At 55.5% G+C, this 24,541-nt stretch overlaps 1 protein-coding gene across 8 annotated transcripts in view; it reads left to right on the forward strand.

The window, feature by feature from the left end:
• The first annotated feature begins 12,246 nt into the window (after window positions 1-12,246).
• SEC16A (SEC16 homolog A, endoplasmic reticulum export factor) overlaps window positions 12,247-24,541 on the forward strand; it is a 30,690-nt gene continuing 18,395 nt past the window's right edge. For 6 of the 8 annotated variants that reach the window (XM_061154267.1, XM_061154269.1, XM_061154271.1 and 3 more), the window contains exons 1-4: window positions 12,840-13,026; window positions 16,662-20,282; window positions 21,816-21,946; window positions 24,082-24,179. In XM_061154267.1, the coding sequence (XP_061010250.1) occupies window positions 16,731-20,282; window positions 21,816-21,946; window positions 24,082-24,179 (3,781 nt within the window). In that variant the 5' untranslated portion in view covers window positions 12,840-13,026; window positions 16,662-16,730. Of the gene's footprint in view, window positions 12,482-12,839; window positions 13,027-16,661; window positions 20,283-21,815; window positions 21,947-24,081; window positions 24,180-24,541 lie in introns of those variants that run through there. The other 2 variants (XM_061154270.1, XM_061154268.1) reach the window with 2 other exon arrangements.

Below are 24,541 nucleotides of genomic sequence, written 5' to 3' on the forward strand. Positions count from 1 at the left end.
CAGGGACGCAACCCCCAGCTGTGCTCGGGCTCAGAAGCATTGGCAGGGATTCCCCAGGCCCCAGGGTGCCCACTGCAGGCTGAAAGACAGCCCGAGACCCACCCACTGGGGCCTGAACCTACTCCCACAGCCTCAGTTCCACTGCCCGCCAGCCTTTCTGCAGTTCACGTTCTCATCCTGGACACAGTCTGAGCCGGCCTGCTCCACCAGCCCTGCGTTGGAAGGACCCCTCCCAGGCCACAATGCACCTCCCACAAGGGAGAGGACACAGCCCCTCCCTTGGGGCTGTACTCAGCCAAGACAGCTCTGGCTTGGGGTCTGGCTTGTTCTGACTTGGGGGCTCTGGCTCTCCCAAATTCGTATGTGGAAGCCCCAGCTCCCAGGATCTCAGAATGTAGCTGTCTCTGGAGACGGGGTCTTTAAAGGGGTAATTTAGGGAAAGTGAGGTCGCTGGGGGGGGCCCCAAGCCAACGTGACGGGGGTCCTCAAAAAAGAGGCGATCGGGACACAGACTCGCACAGAGGGCAGCGTGGAGACCCGGGAGAAGGCGGTCACCTCCCAGCCCAGGAGAGAGGCCTCGGGAAATCCACCTTGCCAACAGCCTGGTCTCAGTCTTCTGGCACCCAGAACTGTGAGAAGTGAATTTCTGTTAAGCCACTAGCCTGTGGCACTTATCTTTTTTTAGCCGTGGGATGTTGGTTCCCTCACCAGGGATCGAACCCGGGCCCCGACCCCTGGAGCACCAGGGAACGCTGTGTGGCACTTGTTCTGGCAGCCCTAGCAGATAGACATCCCCGGGCATTCCAGTGCCACGTGCATGCGCACAGCTCCCGTGGCCACGGCCAGCTGGCCCAGGCGTCTGCCCTGGTCCCCTTCCCTCCTCATGGTGTCCCACCCCAGGGGTCTGGAGACTTGTGCTTTTCAACACGCAAAACACGTGAGGTCAACACGGAGCGGCCAGTCCACCCTCCTGCTGTGCCCTCCTCTCCTGACTGCTCGTTGTCAGGGGCAGGGGTGGAGGGCACCTTCCCTGAGGCCTCCGGGGTGATTTAGAGCAGCTCTGTCCACCAGAAAGGCCATGCAAGCCACTTGTGCAATTTCAGATATTTTAGCAGCCATGTTAAATGTGAAAAGAAACGGGTGAAGTTTATTTACTAATACATCTTAGTTAATCCAACAGACCCAAAATACTATCACCTTAGCATGTAACCGACACAAAGTTAATGGGATCTTTTACCTCCTTCTTTGGGGGTAGGAGGGGGACTGTCTTTAAAAGCTCGTGTGTGTTCCAGGCTTACGGCGCACCTCAGTTTGGACCGGCCACAGCCCAGGTGCTTGACCGCCACACGTGCGCACGGCCACCACGTCGGGCGGTGTGGATTAGGCGGTGAGGATGGCTGTCGGCACCTCTCAGCCCTGCGGGAAAACCCGAGGCTCATCACCGGCGTGGGGTCTGCTCCACCCTGTCCCAGAGCGAGCCCCAGAGGTGGCTCTGTACCCCTCTGGCCAGAGCAGAGACGGGATCTGTGAGCCAGGAAGGACAGCATCAGGGCCCACAGATAAACAGACCCGTGGGGCTACACGCATCGAGAAGTAAACAGAGCATCTCAGGCCTCGGTGCTACTTGGGGGGCTGCCCGCAGCTGCCATTCTCTTCGCTGAGAAAGGCTCGCTTCCAGAGGCTGTGCTTAGCCTCGGAGCGGAGGACCACTCTGCGGTGGCTTCATATCCCATCACGGCCGATGACGAATCCTTTGCGGGCCAGCCCAGACTCGGGAACTGCACCCAGGAGAGCTGCTGGAGAGGCAGAGCTGTCAGCAGACAGGGGGTGGAGACTTTCGTACACTCGCTGTCATGATGGGGTCCCAGGCATAACAGCAAAGGATTATTCCGTCAAAGTACTTCAATCGGGAACCTACACGGTGTGGTCCAGCTTGACCCCGGGGCGAACGGAGACCCAGAAGCACTGTGTCCCAGAGGGTGTTGGATGGGTTTGGGAAGCAGCCCCCTGGGTCAGGGGATCCTTTCCTGCGGGGCCTCTGGGGCTCTGAAATGCCCGTGTGCACCGTGTGTCTCCGGGAGGGAACGTCTGCACTGGCTCCCAAACAACTCACCGTTGTCGCAGAAGACAGTGCAGCGTGGGCCAGAGCTGGGCCGGGAGGCGCTGCTCCATGTGTCTCCATCTTAAGGCTGATCAAAGGGGCCACGCCGGCTGCTGCTGAGCTTCCTGACGTGTGTCGCTTGTGTTTCCACCTTCCCGGTCACAGTTGGAAGACTGCAGGGAGGTGATGTGCCTTCTTGGAGACTCAGGGCCTTGGGGTAAAGCGGAAACTGTTCCAACCCAGCCTCCTGGGCTGGTGATGGGGCGGGAACTATCAGGTTCCTGGCACAAAGCTCGTGGCACGAGGTCAGGACCCAGAAATGGCAGCGAGTTCTACAACTGCGTTCTCAGCGCTGCCTCCGGGGACCCGTGTGCTCGTGTGGGCCAGGCAGCAGCCGCTCTCTGTTGACATGTCACCATCCCGATCAGGACCGAGAAACCCAGGCTGCACACAGTGATGCTCTGAGCTCCAGAAGCGTTATTTCTAGGTAACCAGACAGACACCACGTGTGAATGGCCTCAGGGCCACACTGTTTACTGTCTTCTCACGCCCTTGAACCACACGGCATGTGACGTTTTATCAATCACATCCGTAGTTGAATTCGTAGTTGTGTGTAGATTCACCGTATTTACTGCAAATCTATATGCAGGTGCACTTCAGAGATACGATCCATTTGGTTCCAATGCATTTGGCTGCAATCAAATGAATGTCACAGTAAATCAGTGTGAATGAAGTGTGAACAGAAGTCACACGAGTATTTCGGTTTCCCAGTGTATGTAAAAGTTATGTTTCCGTTAGACTGTAGTCTATAAGGTGGGCAATAGCATTATCTCTGGGGAAAAAAAAAATACCAATGTATACATCTTAATGAAAAAATACTTTATTGCTAAAAAATGCTAACCATCCTCTGAGCCTTCAGTGAGTTGTATAATAGTAATAAATTCAATGGAGAAGGAACTAGGCAACCCCCTCCAGTATTCCTGCCTGGGAAGTCCCATGGACAGAGGAGCCTGGAGGGCTCCAGTCCATGGGGTCGCAAGAGTCAGACAAGACTTAGCGACTGAACCTGCACCACCACCACCAATAACATCAAAGATCACTGTCCACAGATATTGTAACAAATATAATAATAATGAAAAGTTTGAAATATTTTAAGAATTACCAAAATGTGACACAGAGACAGGAAGTGAGCAAATGCTGTTGGAAAATGACTCTGACAGACGTTTGACACAAATTTGCCACAAACCTTCAATTTGATTAAAAAAAGAAAACAAAAAAAATGCAATATCTGTGAAGTGTCATAGAGTGAGTCGGCCTTATACCAGAGCTTTTGTCACCCTGTTTCTGATCTCTGCATTTTCAAAAAAAAGCCTTGGGAACTCCCGAGTGGTCCAGCAGTTACGAGTTTTCACTGCTGAGGGCACAGATTCAACTAAGGTCCCACAGTTCAATTCAGTTCAGTCGCTCAGACTCTTTGCGACCCCACGGACTGCAGCACACCAGGCTTCCCTGTCCATCACCAACTCCCAGAGTTTACTCAAACTCATGTCTATTGAATCGGTGATGCCATCCAACCATCTCATCCTCTGTTGTCCCCTTCTCCTCCTGCCTTCAATCTTTCCCAGCATCAGGGTTTTTTCTAAGGAGTCAGTTCTTCACATCAGGTGACCAAAGTATTAGAGCTTCAACTTCAGCATCAGTCCTTCCAATGAACACCCAGGGCTGATCTCCTTTAGGATGGACTGGTTGGATCTCCTTGCAGTCCAAGCGACTCTCAAGAGTCTTCTCTAACACCACAGTTCAAAAGCATCAATTCTCTGGCACTCAGCTTTCTTTTTGGTCCAACTCTCACATCCATACATGACCACTGGAAAAACCACAGTCTTGACTAGATGGACCTTTGTTGACAAAGTAATGTCTCTGCTTTTTAATATGCTGTCTAGGTTGGTCATAACTTTTCTTCCAAGGAGTAAGTGTCCTTTAATTTCATGGCTGCAGTCACCATCTGCAGTGATTTTGGAGCCCAAGAAAATAAAGTCTGTCATGGTTTCCATTGTTTCACCATCTATTTGCCATGAAGTGATGGGACCGAATGCCATGATCTTAGTTTTCTGAATGTTGAGTTTTAAGTCAGCTTTTTCACCCTCCTCTTTCACTTTCATCAAGAATCTCTTTAGTTCTTCTTCACTTTCTGCCATAAGGGTGGTGTCATCTGCATATCTGAGGTTATCGATATTTCTCCCAGCAATCTTGATTCCAGCTTGTGCTTCCTCCAGCCCAGCATTTCTCATGATGTACTCTGCATATAAGTTAAATAAGCAGGGTGACAATATACAGCCTTGATGTACTCCTTTCCCAATTTGGAACTAGTCTGTTGTTCCATGTCTAGTTCTAACTGCTTCTTCTTGACCTGCATACAGATTTCTCAGGAGACAGGTCAGGTGGTCTAGCATTCCCATCTCTTTAAGAATTTTCCACAGTTTGTTGTGATCCACACAGTCAAAGGCTTTGGCATAGTCAATAAAGCAGAAGTAGATGTTTTTCTGGAATTCTCTTGCTTTCTCTATGATGCAGCGAATGTTGGCAATTTGATCTCTGGTTCTTCTGCCTTTTCTAAATCCAGCTTGGACATCTGGAAGTTCTTGACTCACGTACTGTTGAAGCCTGGCTCGGAGAATTTTGAGCATTACTTTGCTAGCCTGTGAGATGAGTGCAATTGTGCGGTAGTTTGAGCATTCTTTGACACTGTCTTTCTTTGCGATTGGAATGAAAACTGACCTTTTCCAGTCCTGTGACCACTGCCGAGTTTTCCAAATTTGCTGGCATATTGAATGCAGCACTTTCACAGCATCATCTTTTAGGATTTGAAATAGCTCAACTGGAATTCCATCACCTCCACTAGCTTTGTTCATAGTGATGCTTCCTAAGGCCCACTTGACTTCGCATTCCAGGATGTCTAGCTCTAGATGAGTGATCACACCATCATGATTATCTGGGTCATGAAGATCTTTTTTGTATAGTTCTTCTGTGTATTCTTGCCACCTCTTCTTAATATTTTCTGCTTCTGCTAGGTTCATAGCATTTCTGTCCTTTATTGTGCCCACCTTTGCATGAAATTTTTCCCTTGGTATCTCTAATTTTCTTGAAGAGATCTCTAGTCTTTCCCATTCTGTTGTTTTCCTGAATTTCTTTGCATTGCTCACTGAGGAAGGCTTTCTTATCTTTCCTTGCTATTCTTTGGAACTCTGCATTCAAATGGGTAAATGTTTCCTTTTCTCCTTCGTCTTTCACTTCTCTTTTCTCAGTTATTTGTAAGGCCTCCTCAGACAACCATTTTGCCTCTTTGCATTTCTTTTTTGTGGGGATGGTCTTAATCATGCATCCTGTACAATGTCATGAACCTCCGTCCATAGTTCTTCAGGCACTCCGTCTATCAGATCTAATCCCTTGAATCTATTTCTCACTTCCACTGTATAATCATAAGAGATTTGATTTAGGTCATTCCTGAATGGTCTGGTGGTTTTCCCTACTTTCTTCAATTTAAGTCTGAATTTGGCAATAAGGAGTTCGTGATCTGAGCCACAGTCAGCTCCCGGTCTTGTTTTTGCTGACTATATAGAGCCTCTCCATCTTTGGCTGTTAAGAATATAATCAATCTGATTTCGGTGTTGACCATCTGGTGATGTCCATGTGTAGAGTCTTGTGTTGTTGGAAGAAGATGTTTGCTATGACCAGTGTGTTCTCTTAGCAAAACTCTATTAGCCTTTGCCCTGCTTCATTCTGTACTCCAAGGCCAAATTTGCCTGTTACTCCAGGTATTTTTTGACTTCCTACTTTTGCATTCCAGTCCCCTATGATGAAAAGGACATCTTTTTTGGGTGTTAGTTCTAGAAGGTCTTGTAGGTCTTCATAGAACCATTTGACTTCAGCTTCTTCAGTATTAGTGGTCGGGGCACAGACTTGCATTACTGTGATATTGAATGGTTTGCCTTGGAAACAAACAGAAATAATTCTGTCATTTTTGAGATTGCACCCAAGTACTAAATTTCAACCCCTTTGTTGACTATGAGGGCTACTTCATTTCTTCTAAGGGATTCTTGCCCACAGTAGTAGATATAATGGTCATCTGAGTTAAATTCACCCATTCCAGTCCATTTTAGTTCACTGATTTCTAAAATGTTGATGTTTAGTCTTACCATCTCCTGTTGGACCACTTCCAATTTACCTTGATTCATGGATGTAACATGTCCATGTTCCATGTCCAGTTCTAACTGTTGCTTCTTGACCTGCATACAGATTTCTCAGAAGCAGGTAAGGTGGTCTGGTAGTCCCATCTCTTTAAGAATTTTCCACAGTTTTCTGTGATCCACATAGTCAAAGGCTTTGGCATGGTCAATAAAGCAGAAGTAGATGTTTTCTGGAACTCTCTTGCTTTTTCTATGATGCAGCGAATGTTGGCAATTTGATCTCTGGTTCCTCTGCCTTTTCTAAATCCAGCTTGAATATCTGGAAGCTCTTGACTCACGTACTGTTGAAGCCTGGCTCGGAGAATTTTGAGCATTACTTTGCTCACATGTGAGATGAATGAAACTATGACCCATGCTGTGTAGGCCACCCAACATGGACGGGTCATGGTGGAGAGTTCTGACCAAATGTGGTCCTCCGGAGAAGGGAATGGCAAACCACTTCAGTATTCTTGCCTTGAGAACCCCACGAACAGTCTGAAAAGGTCCCACAAGTCGTGCCAAAACCAAACAACAACAAAACAAGCCTGAGAAGAGTGTGTGACCTTAAGTAGGTTCCCCACCAAAAGGAAAGAAAGAGAAGCTCACTGCCCCAAGCGACGTCCTTCCCGTCACACTGGGCTCAGGACCTGCCAAGCAACCAGTGACCTAGTGGGTGCCCGGGGGTGCCGAACCTAGATCCAGCCGCCGTGGCTGTGAGGATTCAATCACTGAGCACTGAGCTCGAAAAAGCCACGTTCTCTGCTGTCCATTTAGCTCAACCCCGGGAGGCTTGATGGGGCAGGTACTGGGCTCTGCAGACCCCACCACTCTCGCGGTGTCCAGCGATGAATACCCTCTGGAGACAGCTGCAGTCTGGGCCCGCCGCAAACTCTTTCCTCTGGCTGCCCTGAAGTGCGATCCTGAATGAGCCTGGGCCGTCCCTGATGCCAGCACCCAGAGCCCAAATCCAGCAGGGCGGTGGCTTTGCGGGGCCCAGCCGGCCCACTCAGAGGCGGTGCTCTGCCTCCCCCTGCTGGCAATGCTCCGCCAGGGTCCCCTTTCCAGAGCGGATGATCCCCAGGTGCACCTCCGGAGGGCCCGTTGAGGCCGGGTGAGTCTTGGCTGTTTACTGTGAACATCTGCACCTCATCTGATGCTCAGGGCCATCGCCTGCGATGGTGTTGTTGTCCCATTTTACAGATGAGGAAGTTGAGGTTCGAAGAGGAAGATCACTTCCCTGAGTTCGCCCACTCAGGCTAGAGCCGTGTGACTCCCCAGGCGGTGTCCTCTCAGCTCCTCAAGGGGCCACCTCCCTTTGGAGGCCTGGAGAGCCTCCCTTGCTCATTCACCACTGTCCGAACAGAGAAGCCCGTGCTTAGGCAGGGGCGTGCCAAGCTCATCTTGCCAGAGTTGAGGCCACAGCCAGCCTGGCACTTGGCAACCTGCAGGTGGAGGATTTCCTCCAGGCTCCACCCCAGGCCCACTCCAATCCAGATCCCCAGCCCCCCCGGCCTCCAGGGCCACACCTGTGACTTAGGTCACCGCGATACTGATGCTCAGGGGTCTTGTCCTCCCATCCTATCTGATCCCTTGGCTGATGTGTGTAAAGCGTGTGCTGTGCCGAGGGGGTGTGGATGCAGCTGGGAGCCAGAGAGCCACATCCCGCCCTGGGAGGTCATCTGAGGTTCGACTCTCCCCACCAGTCTGGTCCCCGCAGCCTTGCCATGCCCCTAGGGGACCCTGGGCTCCTGGCTCTGCTAGACAGCCCAAGGGAGGTTAAAGAGATGATGTCACTCCTGGCTGGAAAGTCCCTGAAGGCTTCCCTTGCTTTCAGAAAACAAACGTGAATCCCCTCATGGGGCCTGCAAAGCCCCATGCGATGCACACCCACCGGTTCCCAAGCTGTTGTCCACCTTCTGGGTCTGCCCCTTGCCCCTCCAGAAGCTTCTCTTTGCCTCTGCCACAAATACTTCTCCTTTCCCACCCCTGCCTCTCCCCACTCCCCAGCAGGTGGGACCCAGGCCTCGCCAGGTGCCCCCGCCTGCACTGGGCACATTCACAGCTGCCCCATGTCCAGCTCCCCAGGGGCAGAAGCCATGCTGGTCTGCCGCACGGACACAGCCTCAGCCCCGCCCCTCCAGGTGCCGGGGGCTCGGTCGGAGCCCAGCAAACATCTGTGTTCAGCTCTGAGACAGAGGGCTCCCAGGGTTTCCGGGGCCCCACTGCAGCTAAGAGCACAACACAGACTTTCCTCATGGCTCCCATGGAATCAGCATTTTCCTGTGTTCTCTACTTCACCCTTACTGCTTCCCTGGTGGTTCAGCAGGAAAGAATCCGCCTCCAATGCAGATACGGGAGACTCGGGTTCGATCCCTGGGTCAGGAAGATCCCCTGGAGGAGGAAATGGCAGTCCACTCCAGGATTCTTGCCAGAAAATCCCATGGACAGAGGAGTCTGATGGGCTACAGTCCACGGAGTCTCAAAATCTCAGACAGGACTGAGCAACTGGAAAACAACATTATAGCTTAGTACTTGGCAATTATGAGAGAAGTTCTCTGAGACCAGATGCTGGAGGTGAGAGACAGCCACACAGTGATACTCATGTTGACATTTACCAAGTCTGGCCGGGCCAGGGCTCGGCCTGGGTGTGGAACGTTCTCCTGCGAGGCCCCCCAGGGGTCTGGCAGGGTTCTAACGGAGCTGGCCTTATGCCTCATGGTGGCTCCCATGTCTCACCTTCAGCCTGGCCACACACCAGTAACCAACCTGCACGCACCCCGACAGGTGCCCCTACACACAGCAGCCCGACACCCAGGTGCCACAGAACAAACTGAGGCCCAGCCATCCGCGCCTCTGGACCCGCCTTCTCCCAAAGGAGCTGACTGTCACCCTTTCCTCTCCCATCGTTCAGTCCGCCTCAGCCCCATCTCTCTCTGGAAGTCCTCCCTGCAGCTCTTCCCACCTTCTGAGGCCCTGACACGCTTTCTGCCTGAACCACCCAGCCAGCCCCATCTCACAGAGGCTGCCCCTTCTCCCAGGCCGACCCGGGCAGGCCCCCTCCCATGCCCTCAGCCTCAGCATCCAGGACGGAGGGTGTGGTCAGGGGTGGGCAGAGCAACTGACCTGCCCTACAAACACCCACAGGTCACACCTGATGCCCCAAGCAGAGAGAGGAGCACAGGCTCCTGGCCACGGACCACCTGAGACAGCTGCCCCAGGGCCCCTGTGAGGTCTGCCCAGTAGGTTGGTCATCAGGGGATGCTGAGGGGGGCCCCTGACCCCCCGACAATGTGCTCACAGCTAGATCAGCACTGTCCAATGGAAATGTAATGCTAGCCATAGGTGGGATTTTAAATTTCCTGGCAGCTACATTAAAAGGAAACATGAAATAAATTTGAATAGTGTATTTTATTTAACCCAATATGTCCAACATATTTTCAACAGGTAAGGCTGTCGCTGGGCTAGGTCACATTCTTGGCACCGAGGTGTGGACTGTGCACTTGGAGCCCACCTTGGTTTGTACCAGCCACCCTGGAGGGCGCAGGCTGGTGGCAGAGGCCACCGTCGCAATACTGTATACAATGTGACAAGACACCCCGGTTCTCTGGCTCCGCCTCTGTCCACAGCAGTTCTGTGCCCCCCGTGCTCTGGGCAAGGTGACTACAGCTCGGATCCCTACTGTGCCCCCAGGGAAGACTGGCTGATTCTAGCCTACTTCTGGAGGTGGTGACATTTGTATCCAGCCTCCAAGTATGAGCAACGGGCGGGGCTGGGAGAAAGGAGAGAGGAGTGGACAATGCAGGCGAAAGGAAGGGCGCCTGCAGAATCACCAACAGTGATGGCTGTCACGGTGGCGTACCCCCCACCCCAACCCGTTCACACGTGTCAACAGTACCCTCTTTCAGTCCCCGAACTGCCCAGGTGCTCACCTTGCTTAAACCCCAGTTTGAGGAGGTCAAGGAAGGCGACAAACAGCACACAGCATCTAGGCAGTAGCGTGGGTCTTAAAGCAGATGGTCTTTGACTCAGAGCCCTGCCTCCATGGCCCAGAGGTTTGATGGCTCAGCAGTGGGCCCAGAAACCCTCTCCTGCACACCAGGCTACAGACAGAACCTGAGAGGGATTCCAGAGAGGCTTAAGAGGGAGAGAGGAAGCGAGGGAAAAAAGCCCTAAGCCCTGATCACGGCTTTCCTTAGAGTCATCTGGTAGGAGTCTATACCATAAGGTCTCTTTAACATCCTGCCCAGGGCCCTGAGGTCTCCAGTTTGCCCTGGGCAGGTTGCTTTCTGCTGCTTCCGATGTCTTCAGGTTAGAGCTCAGTGGGGCTGACCACAGGGCTCCGGGTCACCAAAGCGGAAGTCTGGGCTCGAGCCGTTGAGCGCTTTGAACTCAACTTGAGGAGTGCTGACCCTAGGAGAGTCACTGCTCTCCCTTCTGGGAGAGGGTGGGGGTGGGTGGTAACAGTAACATCTCCCTGCAAGGTGATTTGTTGGGACTAATGACTGCAGACTGGTGGCTCAGACGGTAAAGCATCTGCCTACAATGTGGGAGACCGGGGCTCGATCCCTGGGTTGGGAAGATCCTCTGAAGAAGGAAATGGCAACCCACTCCTGTACTCTCGCCTGGAAAATCCTGTGGACAGAGGAGCCTGGTAGGTTACAGTCCATGGGGTCACAAAGAGTCAGACACCATGGAGCGACTAAACTTTCACTTTCAGTGACTGCAGAACTCAGTGACCACCAGGAAGAAGGGGACTGAGTGGCGAGGCCCAGGGCTGGGTTCTACCACGTGTTTCCTAGCTGTGTTTGAACAGGCTGGGAGCTTGATTTCTGCAAGGCAAATGTTAGCTTAGCACAGTGGCCACGTCAGAGGGGCTGAAAGTCTCCCCGCACCCGCCCAGGGTGCTGACAGCGTGGCTGCTCCCTTGCCAACAAATAGAACCACACTCCTTCCTTCTTCCCAAGCTTTTGGGTCCCACCAGCACCCAGGGTGCCCTCCCACCTCAGCCAGGCCACAGCACAGCAGGCAGAGCTGCTGGGAGCTCAGTGGCTGGGTGGGGAACAAGTGGACAAGCCCCACGTGCCACCCCTTCTGCCCTCCGTAAGGCCTTGGGGCCAGCTGGACAGGCTGCTGCCCTTCCCTGTGCCAGGCAGGCTGCAGGTGAGTGCCCTGGGTCAAGCTGGCGGCTTCTTCACCTGCCTTTTCTCACTGGGAGAATGATGGTACCAATGACAGAAACCTCTCCTCCCTAAGATCCTCTATGAGTGCGATCGGATGGTGTCTCCGGGTGGGCACCGGGAAGGGGGAGCGACCACATGAGGCACAGGAGAGCGAGGCGCAGCGGCCCATTCTGCCACTTGGTACCTCGGGGTCGCCCTCATTCAACACAAATATCCACTCGACAACGGTTAGGGGAAACCACACAGAGACCCTAGCTTCCATCCACAGGGCATCACTGGGCTAATGCCGCTCACTGGGAGAGTTAGGGGCCTTGATGGGGCTTAGGGCAGACAAAAGGGGGTTCGGAGGCTGCGCGGCCAGCGCCGGGGAGCGCAGGGGAAGGAAACGACCGGACAGAGCACGTGTCCGGGGAAGGCGACGGCCGAGCCGGGGTGGGGCGGCTGGGGGCCGCAGGTGCACAGGACGACCCCCCCCCCCCCAAGCCGGAGCCTGGGTGGCTGTGGACTGGGGGCCAGGGCGTGTCTCTTCCTGCTCCATCGGTACGCAGCGGGAGGGCTTCCAGAGAGCTACCGGTGCACCCGGACGAGGTTGCGGGTGAGATCTGGAAGCCCCCCGCAGCCCGGGTCGGTAACTACGCAACCAGCGCGCCGCCGCGAGCCGCGCACGCGCAGCCCACGGGGGCGGCCGGCACATGCGCGGTGGCCTTCCGCCCGTCTCCCAGGCTTCGGAAGTCCAACGGCAGGACGCGAGGAACGCGCCTGCGCCGAGGCGCCCCTCGGGTTCTCGGAGCAGCCCGGTAGCCGCTCTCGACCGGGGTACCTGCTGGCGTCGGTCGTTCAAGACTGAGCCTTTCCTTGGGTTTGCTGGAAGGCTCCCGACTCTTCTCACATCCTCAGGCCAGAGAGGCCGGGAGAAAGAGCCAGCATAACCTGTGCGACGTCCCAAAGCGGTCCTCGCGCGCCGGACCGGGCAGGTGGGCGAGGGGCGGGGCCCCAGGGATGGGCGGTGGAAAACGGGGGCGGGGCTGAGGGGCGGGGGCATGAGAATGGGGCGGGGCTGGATGCGGCAGGGGGAAGGGGCGGGGCCCACGAATGGGCGGGGCTCCAGGGATGGGCGGTGGAGAACGGGGGCGGGGCTGAGGGCGGGGTCATGAGAATGGGGCGGGACTGGATGCGGCAGGGGAAGGGGCGGGGCCTCAGGGGTGGACGGTGAGACGGGGCGGGGTTCAGGGGCGGGGCCATGAGAATGGGGCGAGACTGAATGGGGCAGGGGCGGGGCGTCCCGAGGGCCCCTGCGAGGGGCGTGGCGCGGACTGACGTCGCTGTCGGACACGTCGGCGGCGCGGAGGCTGCGGCCCCCGGAGCCGGATGTGCCAAGATGGCTGCCGCGGCTGTCGAGTCGGCTCTTGTAGCAACCGCCGAGCTGTCTTCTGCGCGCGGCTCTTGAGGAGCCGGTGTCGGGGGTCGCGGAGGGGCCGGGCAGGAGCCGGCGGGGCCTCGGCCTCCCTGCAACGCGCCGGTGAGGCTCGGGGTTGGGGCGGAGGGAGGCGACCGGACCGGGCCCAGCCCGAAGCGAACGGGAGCGTCTCCGGGGAGCCGCCGGGGGGCTCGGGCGGGGGCCTGCGGGCCGAGCAGGCCAGGAGACCACCATGAGTGCTGACGTGGCCCCACATCTGCACAGGCTGTCGGATCAGTTGTGTGGATCCTGGCCGTTGTGATCTCGGTGTGGGGTTATGCTGGAAAGGCTGGAGGAAAAGCCAGACCTGCAACTCTTTAGAGAGTAGAAACATCTCGGGAAATCTTTTCACAGTTTAGCGTGCCCTTTGCTTCGAAGGGTTCGCAGTTTGGTTTCTGCTGAGCCCTGCCGGCGATGAGGTACATTGATATTTGAACCGAGGAACTACAGCCTTGTTGCGTCTATTGGTAATCTCGTGGGGAGGTCACCTAGATGTTGCAACCGAGGTCAGGCTCTGTGTTTTATATCAAGGGGCAGAGGAGTGTGTCCACTAACCTGCGCTTTCTGTGATGAAAGTATTATTGTAGAGCGTCTTGGACTTGAGACAGCCACCTAAAATCAGTTTTGCTGTTTTACCTGTAAAGTTTAAAATGGCTTGGAGGTTGGGTTGCTTATTAAGATTTTGTTTTAAATACATTCGATGTAGAGGTTAACTGGAAAAGTGCTACCCATCCCCGGAAATGGTTAAGAAGCAAACTTGAGTCACAGACAGTTGTTCCTAGGGTGATACCTGTTCATGTGTCTGCACTGCACACCGCCCCCCCCCCCCCCCCCTGCCCCCAGCAATGCTCTTTCTTAGTGTTCCAGGTGCTCTTGTCTTACAGAGATCCGGCAAGAGGCAAAAAGTCCTTTCTTGTTTTTTGTGACTCATATACCTTAACAGCAAATTACTGCAGTTTAAGTCTCAAAAGTTTTATTTAGGGTAGCGTGTAAATTTTAATATGGTTCCCTCCTGCCTCTGTAAGCATCTTAACTTAACATCAGGGTGTCCTTTTGGCTCTTCGTTGCTTTCGGCAGTGCTTAGAAACCCCCTTCCTTTTCCCTAACATCTGGATGTTTGATTCTGTACTCAGAAGAGTCGGGGTCTGTGCTGTCTATGTGCCCGGTGTCCCATAGTCTTGATAGCTATGTCGCGTAGCAGTTGCCTCAAGGGCAGAGCCTGGACTCCCAGGTGCTTCTTGGAGCTCCGGATGGTTTACACGCTCGTGCTTGAGGCGGCTGCCCTCGTGGGAGAGACGTGTGCTTTCATTATCTCAGTTCAGTAGCCAGGAAATTTGTATTGAAACAGGTTGTGCTTATTTCAGGTAGATCCAAGGCAGCTTAATTGAAGTGCTACAGTTATGAATAATGTATCTTTAGGAAGATCAGCTGGTTTCTTTGAAGCAGTCTGCCATTTTTAAAGTTAGATGACCTGAGGCTACAGAATGACTTACTGGACAGAATGAAACTCCCTATAGTTGAGATAAATGATATGGCTTGCATTGTTTTTCTGCTGATGAATAAAAGATCAAAAGAAGAATGTTCACGGGCAGAAGATGGTTCCAAATGAAACAATTTATTGTTGAAAAGCTCTTAGTTGTCAGGGGGAGAGAAGGGGAAGCTACTTTGTAGGGAAGTGATAACGTCTGCTTATGAAGCGATCCTTAGGAATTGAGAAGATAATGCTAAGAAAGTTTCTGCAAGGAAAATAATTGAGTATAAATGTTTTGTGAAATTTAGACTCAGATGAGATTTCACTTGTAAACAGCTGTAGGGATTAGGGCCTCCCAGAATCCACTGTGAATAGAATTTCATAAGATTAAACCCAGAAGGGACTTTGAAACCATCATTTCAGCTCTCCCACTTTATAGATGAGAAGTCTGGTCGCCCACGGAGCAGTGGTGCGGCCGAGCCATTCAGCTGGCACCCGGTCTCTCCCTCACGGGGACACTTGAGGAATTAATCCTGTGGGCCCATCCTAGGTATTTTGTTTTTTAATATATGCTGTTTAGTGTGATTGAGGGTTTCCTGCTGAAGCCTTCCAAGGAGGATGCCATGTCTTTGTAAGAGGTCCTGGGTGCCTTCCTTTTACATCTAAGAGGGAGAGGCTCTGCTCTCCTCCCCTGGGTCCTTGTAAAGCTGAGCTGTAAGTGTTCTTAGTTTTAAAATGACAGCTTAGAACCAAAGGAAGTCCCTGATGCAATTCTTCATACATTTAATTCCATGAAATCTAAGTGTCAGAGTGCTTGTCTGTTGGAAAGGATTCCCTGTTGGCCGGGGATAAGACCATGTGCGAGCAGTAATTGTAGCGGATTCATAGGGTAACTTTCGTTAGGAAATGACTTTATTTAATGTGCACTCATTCACTTTTTCTTTTGTCTGAATTTCTTTTGTCCAAGGACAGAAACATTGTACACTTGCAGAAACATGTAGATTACACAGAAGAGGAATTTGTAAAGAGACGGTACTTGGATTTTTCTCTCAAAAGTGCAGGTTAACTGTCCAAGATTATACTTAGTATGTTTTACTAAAAAAACAGACAACCACAAAAAACGCCGTAAAGAGGATTTCTGCTCCTTTGTTTTCCACAAAGGGTTTGTGGGCCCTCTGCTTGTCACTGACAAGTTTCGAATGAACATAGTTGGTCAGTTTTAGCACTGCTTTATGGTTACTTGGGATTTTCATTCCAGGCGTAGCTGTTACAGCTCCAGTCATCAGGCGCAGCTTGTTTTGCTGGTGGTGTGCAGCCAGTCACGGAGTGGAAAAGCGGACACTTTACAGGCGGGGAGAAAAGGGGTTTTGCTGCTGCTGAGTCCTTCAGTGGTGTCCGACTCTGTGTGACCCCATAGACGGCAGCCCACCAGGCTCCCCCGTCCCTGGGATTCTCCAGGCAAGAACACTGGAGTGGGTTGCCATTTCCTTCTCCAATGCAGAAAAGTGAAAGTGAAGTCGCTCAGTCGTGTCTGACTCTTAGCGACCCCATGGACTGCAGCCCACCAGGCTCCTCCGTCCATGGGATTTTCCAGGCAAGAACACTGGAGTGGGGTGCCACTGCCTTCTCCAAAAGGAGTTTTAGGTGCATATAATTCAGATAGTTGTTATTTTGCAGCTTGCATTACTCTTTGCTTTATAACGCTCTTTAGTTAAAATGGAGGAGCAGGTTTTTAACTTTTGTTTCCCTTTCCAAATGTAAGATTAACTTGTGTGAAAAGTACGGTATGTGGTCTTAATTGAGGAGGTGGCTCTTTCCGGACCTAGTGATAATTTATTGGAAAATGTGGAGGTACTGTGTCCCTGGTGCTTGGTGTTGGATTCTGCTTGGTCCCTGCCAGCTTGCTGAGGGCATCGTGGAGGTGGTGGGCATTCCATGTGGGTATGGAGCTCGGTTACATAACTCAGTTTCACAGAAGGGCAGTGACTTGTCTGAAGTCGCTCGGCCGGCTCCAGCGCGGCCAGCCTTGGCGTCCAGGCCGGTGTTGTCGCTCCCCGGATAGCAGTCCTCCCAGGGATGGGTGAGGGGTGGGTGTATCCCTCAGGACTTACAAGATGCAAACTGTTTTCCTGTTTTTTTTTCTTCTTTCTCAATTTTCCTGATTGTAGCCAGGACTTTGAATAAATGAATTTTATGCTAACTTTTTTTTCCTTTTTTTCTTTTTCAGTTCAAATTAAGGAAAACCTCCCTCCTGCTTCTTTCTGCAAGCAGCGTCTCATTGTGCAAGAGTTCAGTCATGCAGCCGCCGCCCCAGGCCGTCCCGTCTGGCGTGGTCGGGCCGCCTCCATCCGGGAGTCCTCAGACCATGTTCTGGTCTAACAGCCCGTACAGGAGGCAGGCCGGCAGTCACACTCCGATGGCCCCGATTACCTGCCCACTGCAGCCAGTGACAGATCCTTTTGCTTTCAGCCGACAGGCTCTCCAGAATACATCGCTGGGCGGCTCCTCTAAAAGCAGCCCACCCATTTTGCAAGGCCCAGCCCCGCCGCCGTCCCTGCCACGTGCGGGTCTGCCCGTGCCTCACACAAGCGCTGGGGATAGCTCCCAAGGGCCCTGCGAACCTCTGCCGGGGCCTCCATTGCAGCCCAGGGCAGACACCAGCCCGTTTCCCGGGGTGCCGGCCCCCTCGGCCCCACACGGGCCCGAGATGAACAGGAGTGCCGAGACTCCTGGCCCAGAGCCTGAGCTCCTGAACGCGCCGTTCCCTCCACAGTACATTCCAGGAGTGGGGTCCAGCGGCTCTCGCGGGGGCCTTCTGCAGGGGCATGTGCCTCGGCCTGACATACCCCTGAGCCGGCCGAGCCCCCCCGACAGCACCGTGCCCCCAGCAGCGATCCCTCTCCCCCCTCAGCCCCATCAGCAAGTGCCTGGGCAGTGGGGGCCAGGGCAGGGAGGCCCGCGGCCCCCAGGCCAGCATTACTGGCCCGGCCCAGAGGGAGCCCCGCAGATCCCAGGGCCCCACGCCTCCAGCGTCACCCACTTTCCCCCTCCATCCAGCCTGCATCAGCGTCCTGGCCACGAGCAGCTCGGCCCCCCGGCATCCTTACCAGGACCCTCGGCCAGTGACGGAAGAAACGAGGCTGTCTACCTGCCCAGTGAAGACCACTCAGTAAACAGCTTTGATCCAGAGAGCGCATTCAGGCAGAATTCCAGAGCTGGGAACCGTCGGGCAAACCAGGAGCTCAGGTCGAGTCCTGGAGTGAACAGAGAGCAGCTGTCAGGCCTGGCTCCTGTTAACCCGCTCACTCAGGAAAACAGCCCGGAAAGCCACTCGCGCCACCCGCTGGGGGCCGGGGGTGGCTGGGCCCCGCCGGAGGTGGGCTCGGGCGCACTCGCCATGTTTTTCAAAGGAGGAGAGACAGAGAACGAAGAGAACCTCTCGTCGGAAACAGCAGGCTCTGCCGGGCAGGCCGTCGTGGATGGTTTCTGCCTCGGCCAGCTTCCCGCACACGTGGGCGTGGGAGGCGCTTACCAGGCCTTTCCCAGAGGCTCCAGCAGCGAGTCCGCGCAGCTGGGGGGAGAGCCGCAGCGTTGCTTTCCTCGGTCTGCAGGCAGCCCCCACGAGAAAGCAGCCTCTAAGGCGGCCGCCATGCACCTGTGGGCAGACACGGCCCGTGCAGGGTCTCAGTATGAGAACGTTGAGAACCTGGAGTTCGTTCAGAACCAGGAAGTTCTGCCGAGCGAGCCCCTCAGCATGGATCCTTCCTCCCCAGGCGATCCGCTCAAGTGTGGGCCCCTTCCCGGCCCGGCTGGCCCCAGGCTTGGTGCGGTGGGCCCTGCGGCTGGCGGGGGCCCGAATCTCGAGGCCCTGGATGTGACGGCGCACTCTGCACGGTCTGACAGCGCGTCCTCCAGTTACAGCAGCAAGAGCCAGCGGGGCCTTCCAGGTGCAGCCAGGCCCCACGACTCGGGCACCTTTATTCAGCAGGAAGTGGGGAAACCCGAGGAGGAGTCTCCAGGAAGGTTTTTTAAGCAGATCGATTCTTCTCCTGTCGGCGGCGAAACGGACGAGATCACCAGCCAGAACTACCACGGCAGCTTGTCCCAGCCCTCGACCCCAAGCCCCCCAAAACCTACGGGGATATTTCAGACGAGTGCAAACAGTTCTTTTGAACCTGTGAAGTCGCACTTGGTTGGAGTAAAACCCGTTGAGGCAGATCGTGCCAACGTGGTAGGAGAGGTGAGGGGGCCTAGTGCCCCCCAGAAGCAGCACAGAGTGGCCGCTGCCATGCCTGATGCCGCCCCCGGCAACCTGGAGCAGCCCCCCGACAACATGGAGACCCTCTCCCCACCGCAGCTCTGCGCGCTGCCTCTCGCCACACCCACGGAGGCCGGGCAGGGGCTTCTGCAGGCCGCAGGGCCGCCCTTGGAAACGGCGCTGCCAACACCCGAGAAGAGGTCCTCGACCAGGCTGCAGGGGCCTGTGAAGTGTGAGAGCCCTGCAACAACCTTGTGGGCGCAGAACGAGCTCCCGGATTTTGGGGGCAACGTCCTTCTGGCCCCGGCGGCTCCCGCGCTTCACGTGCCAGCAAAACCTCAGCTGTCTGAAGTGATCCAGCCCCCAGACGAGGGGATGGCAAGGCAGGTGGGCCTGGGCGTTCAGAGTGGGGATGGCCTTGGTGCTTCTGAGAACCTGGAGAATCCTCCCCAGCTGGGTGAAGAGGAGGCCCTCCCACCGCAGGCTGGCCCCGGCTATGCCAGCCTGCTGTCCTCCCCGCCCACTGAGTCTTTGCAGAATCAGCCCGTCTTGATCGCCCAGCCCGATCAAAGCTATAATCTGGCTCAGCCTGTTAACGTTTCTGTGTCCTTACCAAATCCTAACGAGAAGACTCCGTCCTGGAGAGACTCTTCGGTGGGAGATAAGCCCGCAGTCAGCAGCTGGGCTGCCGGGGGTGATCCTGGAGAGAATGTACCTTTGTCTGGGATGCCAGCAGGCTCTCTCCTCTGCTCGCCTCTGCCTAACCATCTGGCCCAGAGTCCTTTTCCACAAGTTTCTGGTATCTATGACATGGTTTCCAATCAAGCTGCTAATTTGCTGGTTCAGCCGCACTCTCATCCAAAGGCCTCGCTTCCGGAAGGTCAGAAGGTCTACAGCGCGGACAGTGTGCCTCCTGAGGGGCTGCCCAGTCCTGCGGGGGGTGCAGGCCTGATGTTGGTGCCACCTGCAAGCAGCACCTCCGTGCCTGACAGCAGCAAGCCAGGTGTCTGTGGCGGTCGGGATGTAGCTTCAGGAGCTCTGGACTTCACGTTCGGTAGGACTTTGGAAAATCCTGCAGGAATGTACAGCCCGGCCCATGCGGATGGCCTGGCCTCTGGTCAGCAGACCACTGCCAGTCATCGACCACCTGGGCCTGGGGCGAACACCCCAGACCGTTTCTATCAGCAGGTGATGAAAGAGGCTCAGGATCAGCCCCATGCAGAGAGAGCCCAGCAGGAGCTGGCACCGCCACTGCCTGCTCCGCAGGGGCCCAGAGCAGCGCTTCCGGAGCCTTCAAACCCAGGGAGTCCCCCAGTGCAGGCACAGCCTCCAGACCCAGCCCGGCCCTCGAGCCCAGCTCTTGCTGACGTGGGTCAGCAGCTGCTGTCCCGGCCGCCTCAGTCCTCCAGCGCCTCTGTCGTGTCCACCAGCTCAAGCCAGGCAGCCCCGCGGCCCGACCAGCAGTGGCTGCAGCCCCCGCCTCCTGACTTGGCATCCTACTACTACTACAGGTCCCTGTATGACGGCTGGCAGCCTCCGTACCCCTCCCCGTACCCGCCGGATCCTGGCCCAGCCCCCCACTATTACCAGGTAGGGGCACGCTCGCGCACGGTTGAGCGCTCTGACCAGTGGTCTCTTTCTCGTGTCCTGCTCTGTGGCAGGGTTCTGCGTTCAGTCCTGAGGGGACCCGTGGTCCTCCTGCTGGCACACGCCTCTTCATGAGCTTCGTGAGCAGAGTGCTCCCCGACACAGCTCGCTCTGGGGAGCATAGCCCTTCTGGCGGCCACGCTGCACGTGAGCACGCCTTAGTGGGGAGGATGACTGCCTCATTCTTGCGTAGCACAGCGTGCCCCAGCTCATGTGAGAAAGGACCCTCGCTTCCTGTCCCGCCCACCGGCTCGCCGCAGAGCCAGGGTTCTGGGTGGCACATTTTGGGAAACTGCAATAGCCTCTTGAAGGTTCTTTCTGGTTTTAACATAAAAAACGTATTTGAGAAGAAACAGGAAAGCTCTAGTCTTTTAAAGCCCTTCTTTAGGATAAAATCATTTAGGGTAAGAAATTTGGGGTGTAGTGCAGATGAGACAGTGAAGAGCAGTGGCATTGTATACACATTCAGGCACCTGGCCACGGCAGGGGTGCCGCTGTGCTTCTCACCTCTCTCCACCAGGATCCAGGCCCACGAGTGCTGGTTAGGTTCTGTTTAATCCTGCTTTAGGGCGATCCACGTGGACACACCTTTGATTGCTTGTCAGCATCTCATGTCCTGGCCCAGCATTGCCACAGTCCGCGGAGGTAGAAGGCTTGTGGACCCTGGAGTTTGGAGCCCACACTGGGGGCCCCACAGTCAGAAGCAGCTGAGGGAGCAGAGCTGTGGTGGGCTGGGGGCCGCCTGGGGGTGGGGCAGCCTGAGGGGCTTCGGGCGTCTGTGTGTGCATGGGAACGAGTTACATGCCTAACCCCGAGACCTGGGAGTCTGAGAGCCAGGAGGAGCCCCAGAGACTTATTTCCATGGAAGGAAGTGACGCTCTGTAGGAGCCCAGGGTGGGCGGGCGGAGTGTGGAGGCCCGAGTCCCAGCCGGCACCCGGCGCTGCTGTGTGGGAGCCCAGCCTCCAGCGGGGGCCAGGAGTAAGTCCACGTTCCATGCTGTCTCGTCTTCTGCCAGCTCTTGATAGAAAATCAGGCCTTGAGACAGGAAAGACAGGTCTGGCTCATGCCTGGATCACCCATCTCTGCCTTAGGTTCCAGTACTGCCGTAGGGCCATGGGGCTGCTGCATCTGGAAGGGGCTGAAAGCCTCATCAGGCTAGAGCTCGATCCTCTTTCTGGGGCTGCCTGTGCCCGCAGGACCCATTCCCAGGGGACCCAGATTCTTTTGCTTACTTGAATTTGTACCTGAAGTGGGACCCCCAGATTGTGGGGTCTCAGCGCCTCCACAGGTGAGACCTCAGGAAGCAGAAGAGAGCCCTTGAGGGTCACCTTGGCATGGCCCGCTGCCATACGGCCGTCTCCTGAGCCAGGCCAGGCTGTCTGTCTTCGAAACAGGGCCATCTGCAGAGCCTCACCTGTGCTGTGAGAGCCGTGCGAGGTGCTTGGCGTCTAATGACGGTGTCCTTCTTTCGGCAGGACATGTATAGCCTCTACGACCCCAGGTACAGGCCCTGCGACAGCGCTGCCTACGTGGACCCCTACCGCTACCCCGAGCCCGAGCGGCCCAGCTCCCGGGCCAGCCACTGCTCCGACCGGCCAGCCGCCAGGTGATGGACATCTGTGTTCCTGGCTGTGGCGGTAGCTTAGTGATTTGGAAGAGATTGTGTTTGCGAAGCATCATAGAAACCTCTTGAATGTGTGTGTGTGTTTCATGGATGTAGACAGACTGTAGGCTGCATCTTTGAGTCGAACGGAGCCTGCTGCCGCAGCATGGTCACAGACATGTCGTCAGGTGGTCTTGGGCAGGCCAGACCCTGGGCGGGGCCACGGGAAGGCCCCCTGCCCTCAAGCAGGGCTCCTCCCGGCCTGGGCAGTGGTCCTGTTGCCGAGGGCCCACATGGCAGCTTCTGACCTGCGGAGGTTCTTTCCCACGCTGGTTCCAGGGGTGCCCAGGCCAGGCAGGCTCAGGCTGCAGCTTGGAGTGGCCTGTTGGCAGCAGCAGCCGCGAGCCTGGGCTGTCCGCCTGGCACCGCCTCGGTCAGGAGGCTCCCAGCGAGCGCGGTCTCGCCTCTCTACCCAACTGAGCGCATCTTGGCTTTGCAGTTACAGGCAAGGCATTTCGAAAGATCCTTGGCATCACGCCTTCAGCTGAGTAAAAATTTAAGCCGATCGCAGTCCTCCCACTCAGAGGTGTCAGTGGGTTAGGGTCCAGCCTCGCCACCTGCCATAGTGGCCTCGTGTACCCAGGCACCTCGTCTTGCAGGGCCGGGTTTCTACAAGACTGTGAGGCTCCTTCAGCTCGTGATAGACAAGAGAATGGTGCAGGGGAAGACCGTGTCCCCACTGCATTGCAGATTTACGGCTGCTCCTGCTATTTTAAGTCCTTGGTCCCAAGCTCATCTGGAGAACGAGCCGGGTCTGTCCGGCCGGACCCCTGTCCTTGCGGAGGGATGCGCTGCGCTTCAGACCCCTGCGCTCTGGGTGCTCGGTGGGAGGCCGTGCCCATCTGTCCCCTGGGAGGCGAGGCTGGCGTCACACTGGGCACTCTGATCTGGGAGAGCAGCAGGCAGGTGTATCCTGGAAGCCCTGAGAGGCGAGGGAGGGCGGGGCCAGGGCACACCTCGCCGTTCCTGTCTCCTCTTCCAGCCTGCAGGCTAACCCGAGGGGCCCAGAAGAGCTGTGGCTGTTGTAGGTGACCGAGCGGAGGCGGGCCTGGTTACCTGGCAGGGGTCTGTCGCCCAGCCTGTAGTGTCCAGGCCCCTCTGCGTCCTCACTACGCCCTTGCGGAGAGGAACAGTCTGCTGTCTCCTTTGTGTGTGTGCGCGCGCGCACACGCGTCCAGGCCTGTGTGTGTGCGCACACACGCATGCAGGCCTCTGTGTGTGTGTGTGTGCACGCGCGCGCGTTCAGGCCTGTGTGTGTGCGCGCACACACGCATGCAGGCCTGTGTGCGTGTGTGGAGCATCTGTGTGCTGTGCTCAGGTGGTCACGGTCTAGGGGAGCTGCGGGAGGGAAGAAAGTGCCCTGGGTGTCCAAGTGGAGTCCTTGCTGCGGGTGACCAGCTGGGCGAGCAGCAAGGTGGCTGTGCCCCACCCTGCTTCCGCTCAGGGCGTGTCTCTGGACCCCCGTGGTGGGGCTGGCGGCTCCCAAGTGCTAACCCAGGGTCCCCAGTCAGCGGGTGCTGTTCCGGCAGTGGTGGGGAGGCCACTCTTTAAGGGCAGCTGCATCCCGGAGTGAGCCATTCCCAGGGGTTTGCAGTCACAGTTTAAAAATCAGAAGTGCTATTAAGTCCTTCCCAGGATCTTCCTGACCCAGCGGGCCTGGTCCCGCCCGTCTTGCAGTAAGAGCCAGTGGTGCTGGGCAGTCAGCTGGAACGGACTCGGGGCCTCCTCCCCTCTCGGGGGGCACACGGTCATGGTTGGGGGGAGGGTGTTACAGTCGGGGCTAGCTTGCTTTCCGTAGCTCAGTGCCTTTTGCTTCTACTCCTGAGCACCCCGAGAAGGGCCAGTCCTCTTCTGCTGAACGGCACTTCCAGAGTTGCCTCAACAGCTAGACTTTTTGCTTTATAGTAGGGAGTCCCGTAACCTTACTGTCGTCACTGGTTCGTATCTCCTGATGGAATTTTCCCCCAACCGAGGCGTTGTCACAAACGCCTGTGGCTCTGGGTGTGTTGGCTGGAATCTTGTCGCATGTTAAGAAGCATCTCATCTTGTTTTTTAACAGCACTGTGTGTGTTTTTCAGGCAAGCGTATCCGGAAGGTTACTATAATTCCAAAAGTGGATGGAGCAGTCAGAGTGATTACTATGCAAGTTACTATTCCAGCCAGTACGATTACGGAGGTGAGTTCAGAAACTGTCCCAGGCTAACCGCAGCAGACACGCATTCAGACCTTGGTGCAGCCAGGTGCAAGGCGGCGGCACGATGATTTTTCTTAGGAAAGTTTTCCCTTTTATTAGTCATATGATTTTATCCAGTGGCCAAAGTAGCTGAAAGTAATTTGCATCTAGAAATAATTATATTGCTACCATTCACTGGTAAGTATTAGCTTAGTCTTAGTAGTGTGTCTTTGTTTTCTTTGACTTTCTAGCAAAGCATAATTCTTGGTAGGTACAATTGATAAACAATCAGTTGTTACAATTGATTAAAATGAAGCGAGGGGCCGGCGGCCCCCTGCACCAGTCACGTGTGATGCGACAGGGGC

The sequence above is a fragment of the Dama dama genome, chromosome 11, assembly GCF_033118175.1.
Source record: "Dama dama isolate Ldn47 chromosome 11, ASM3311817v1, whole genome shotgun sequence".
NCBI classification, from domain to species: Eukaryota; Metazoa; Chordata; class Mammalia; order Artiodactyla; family Cervidae; genus Dama; species Dama dama.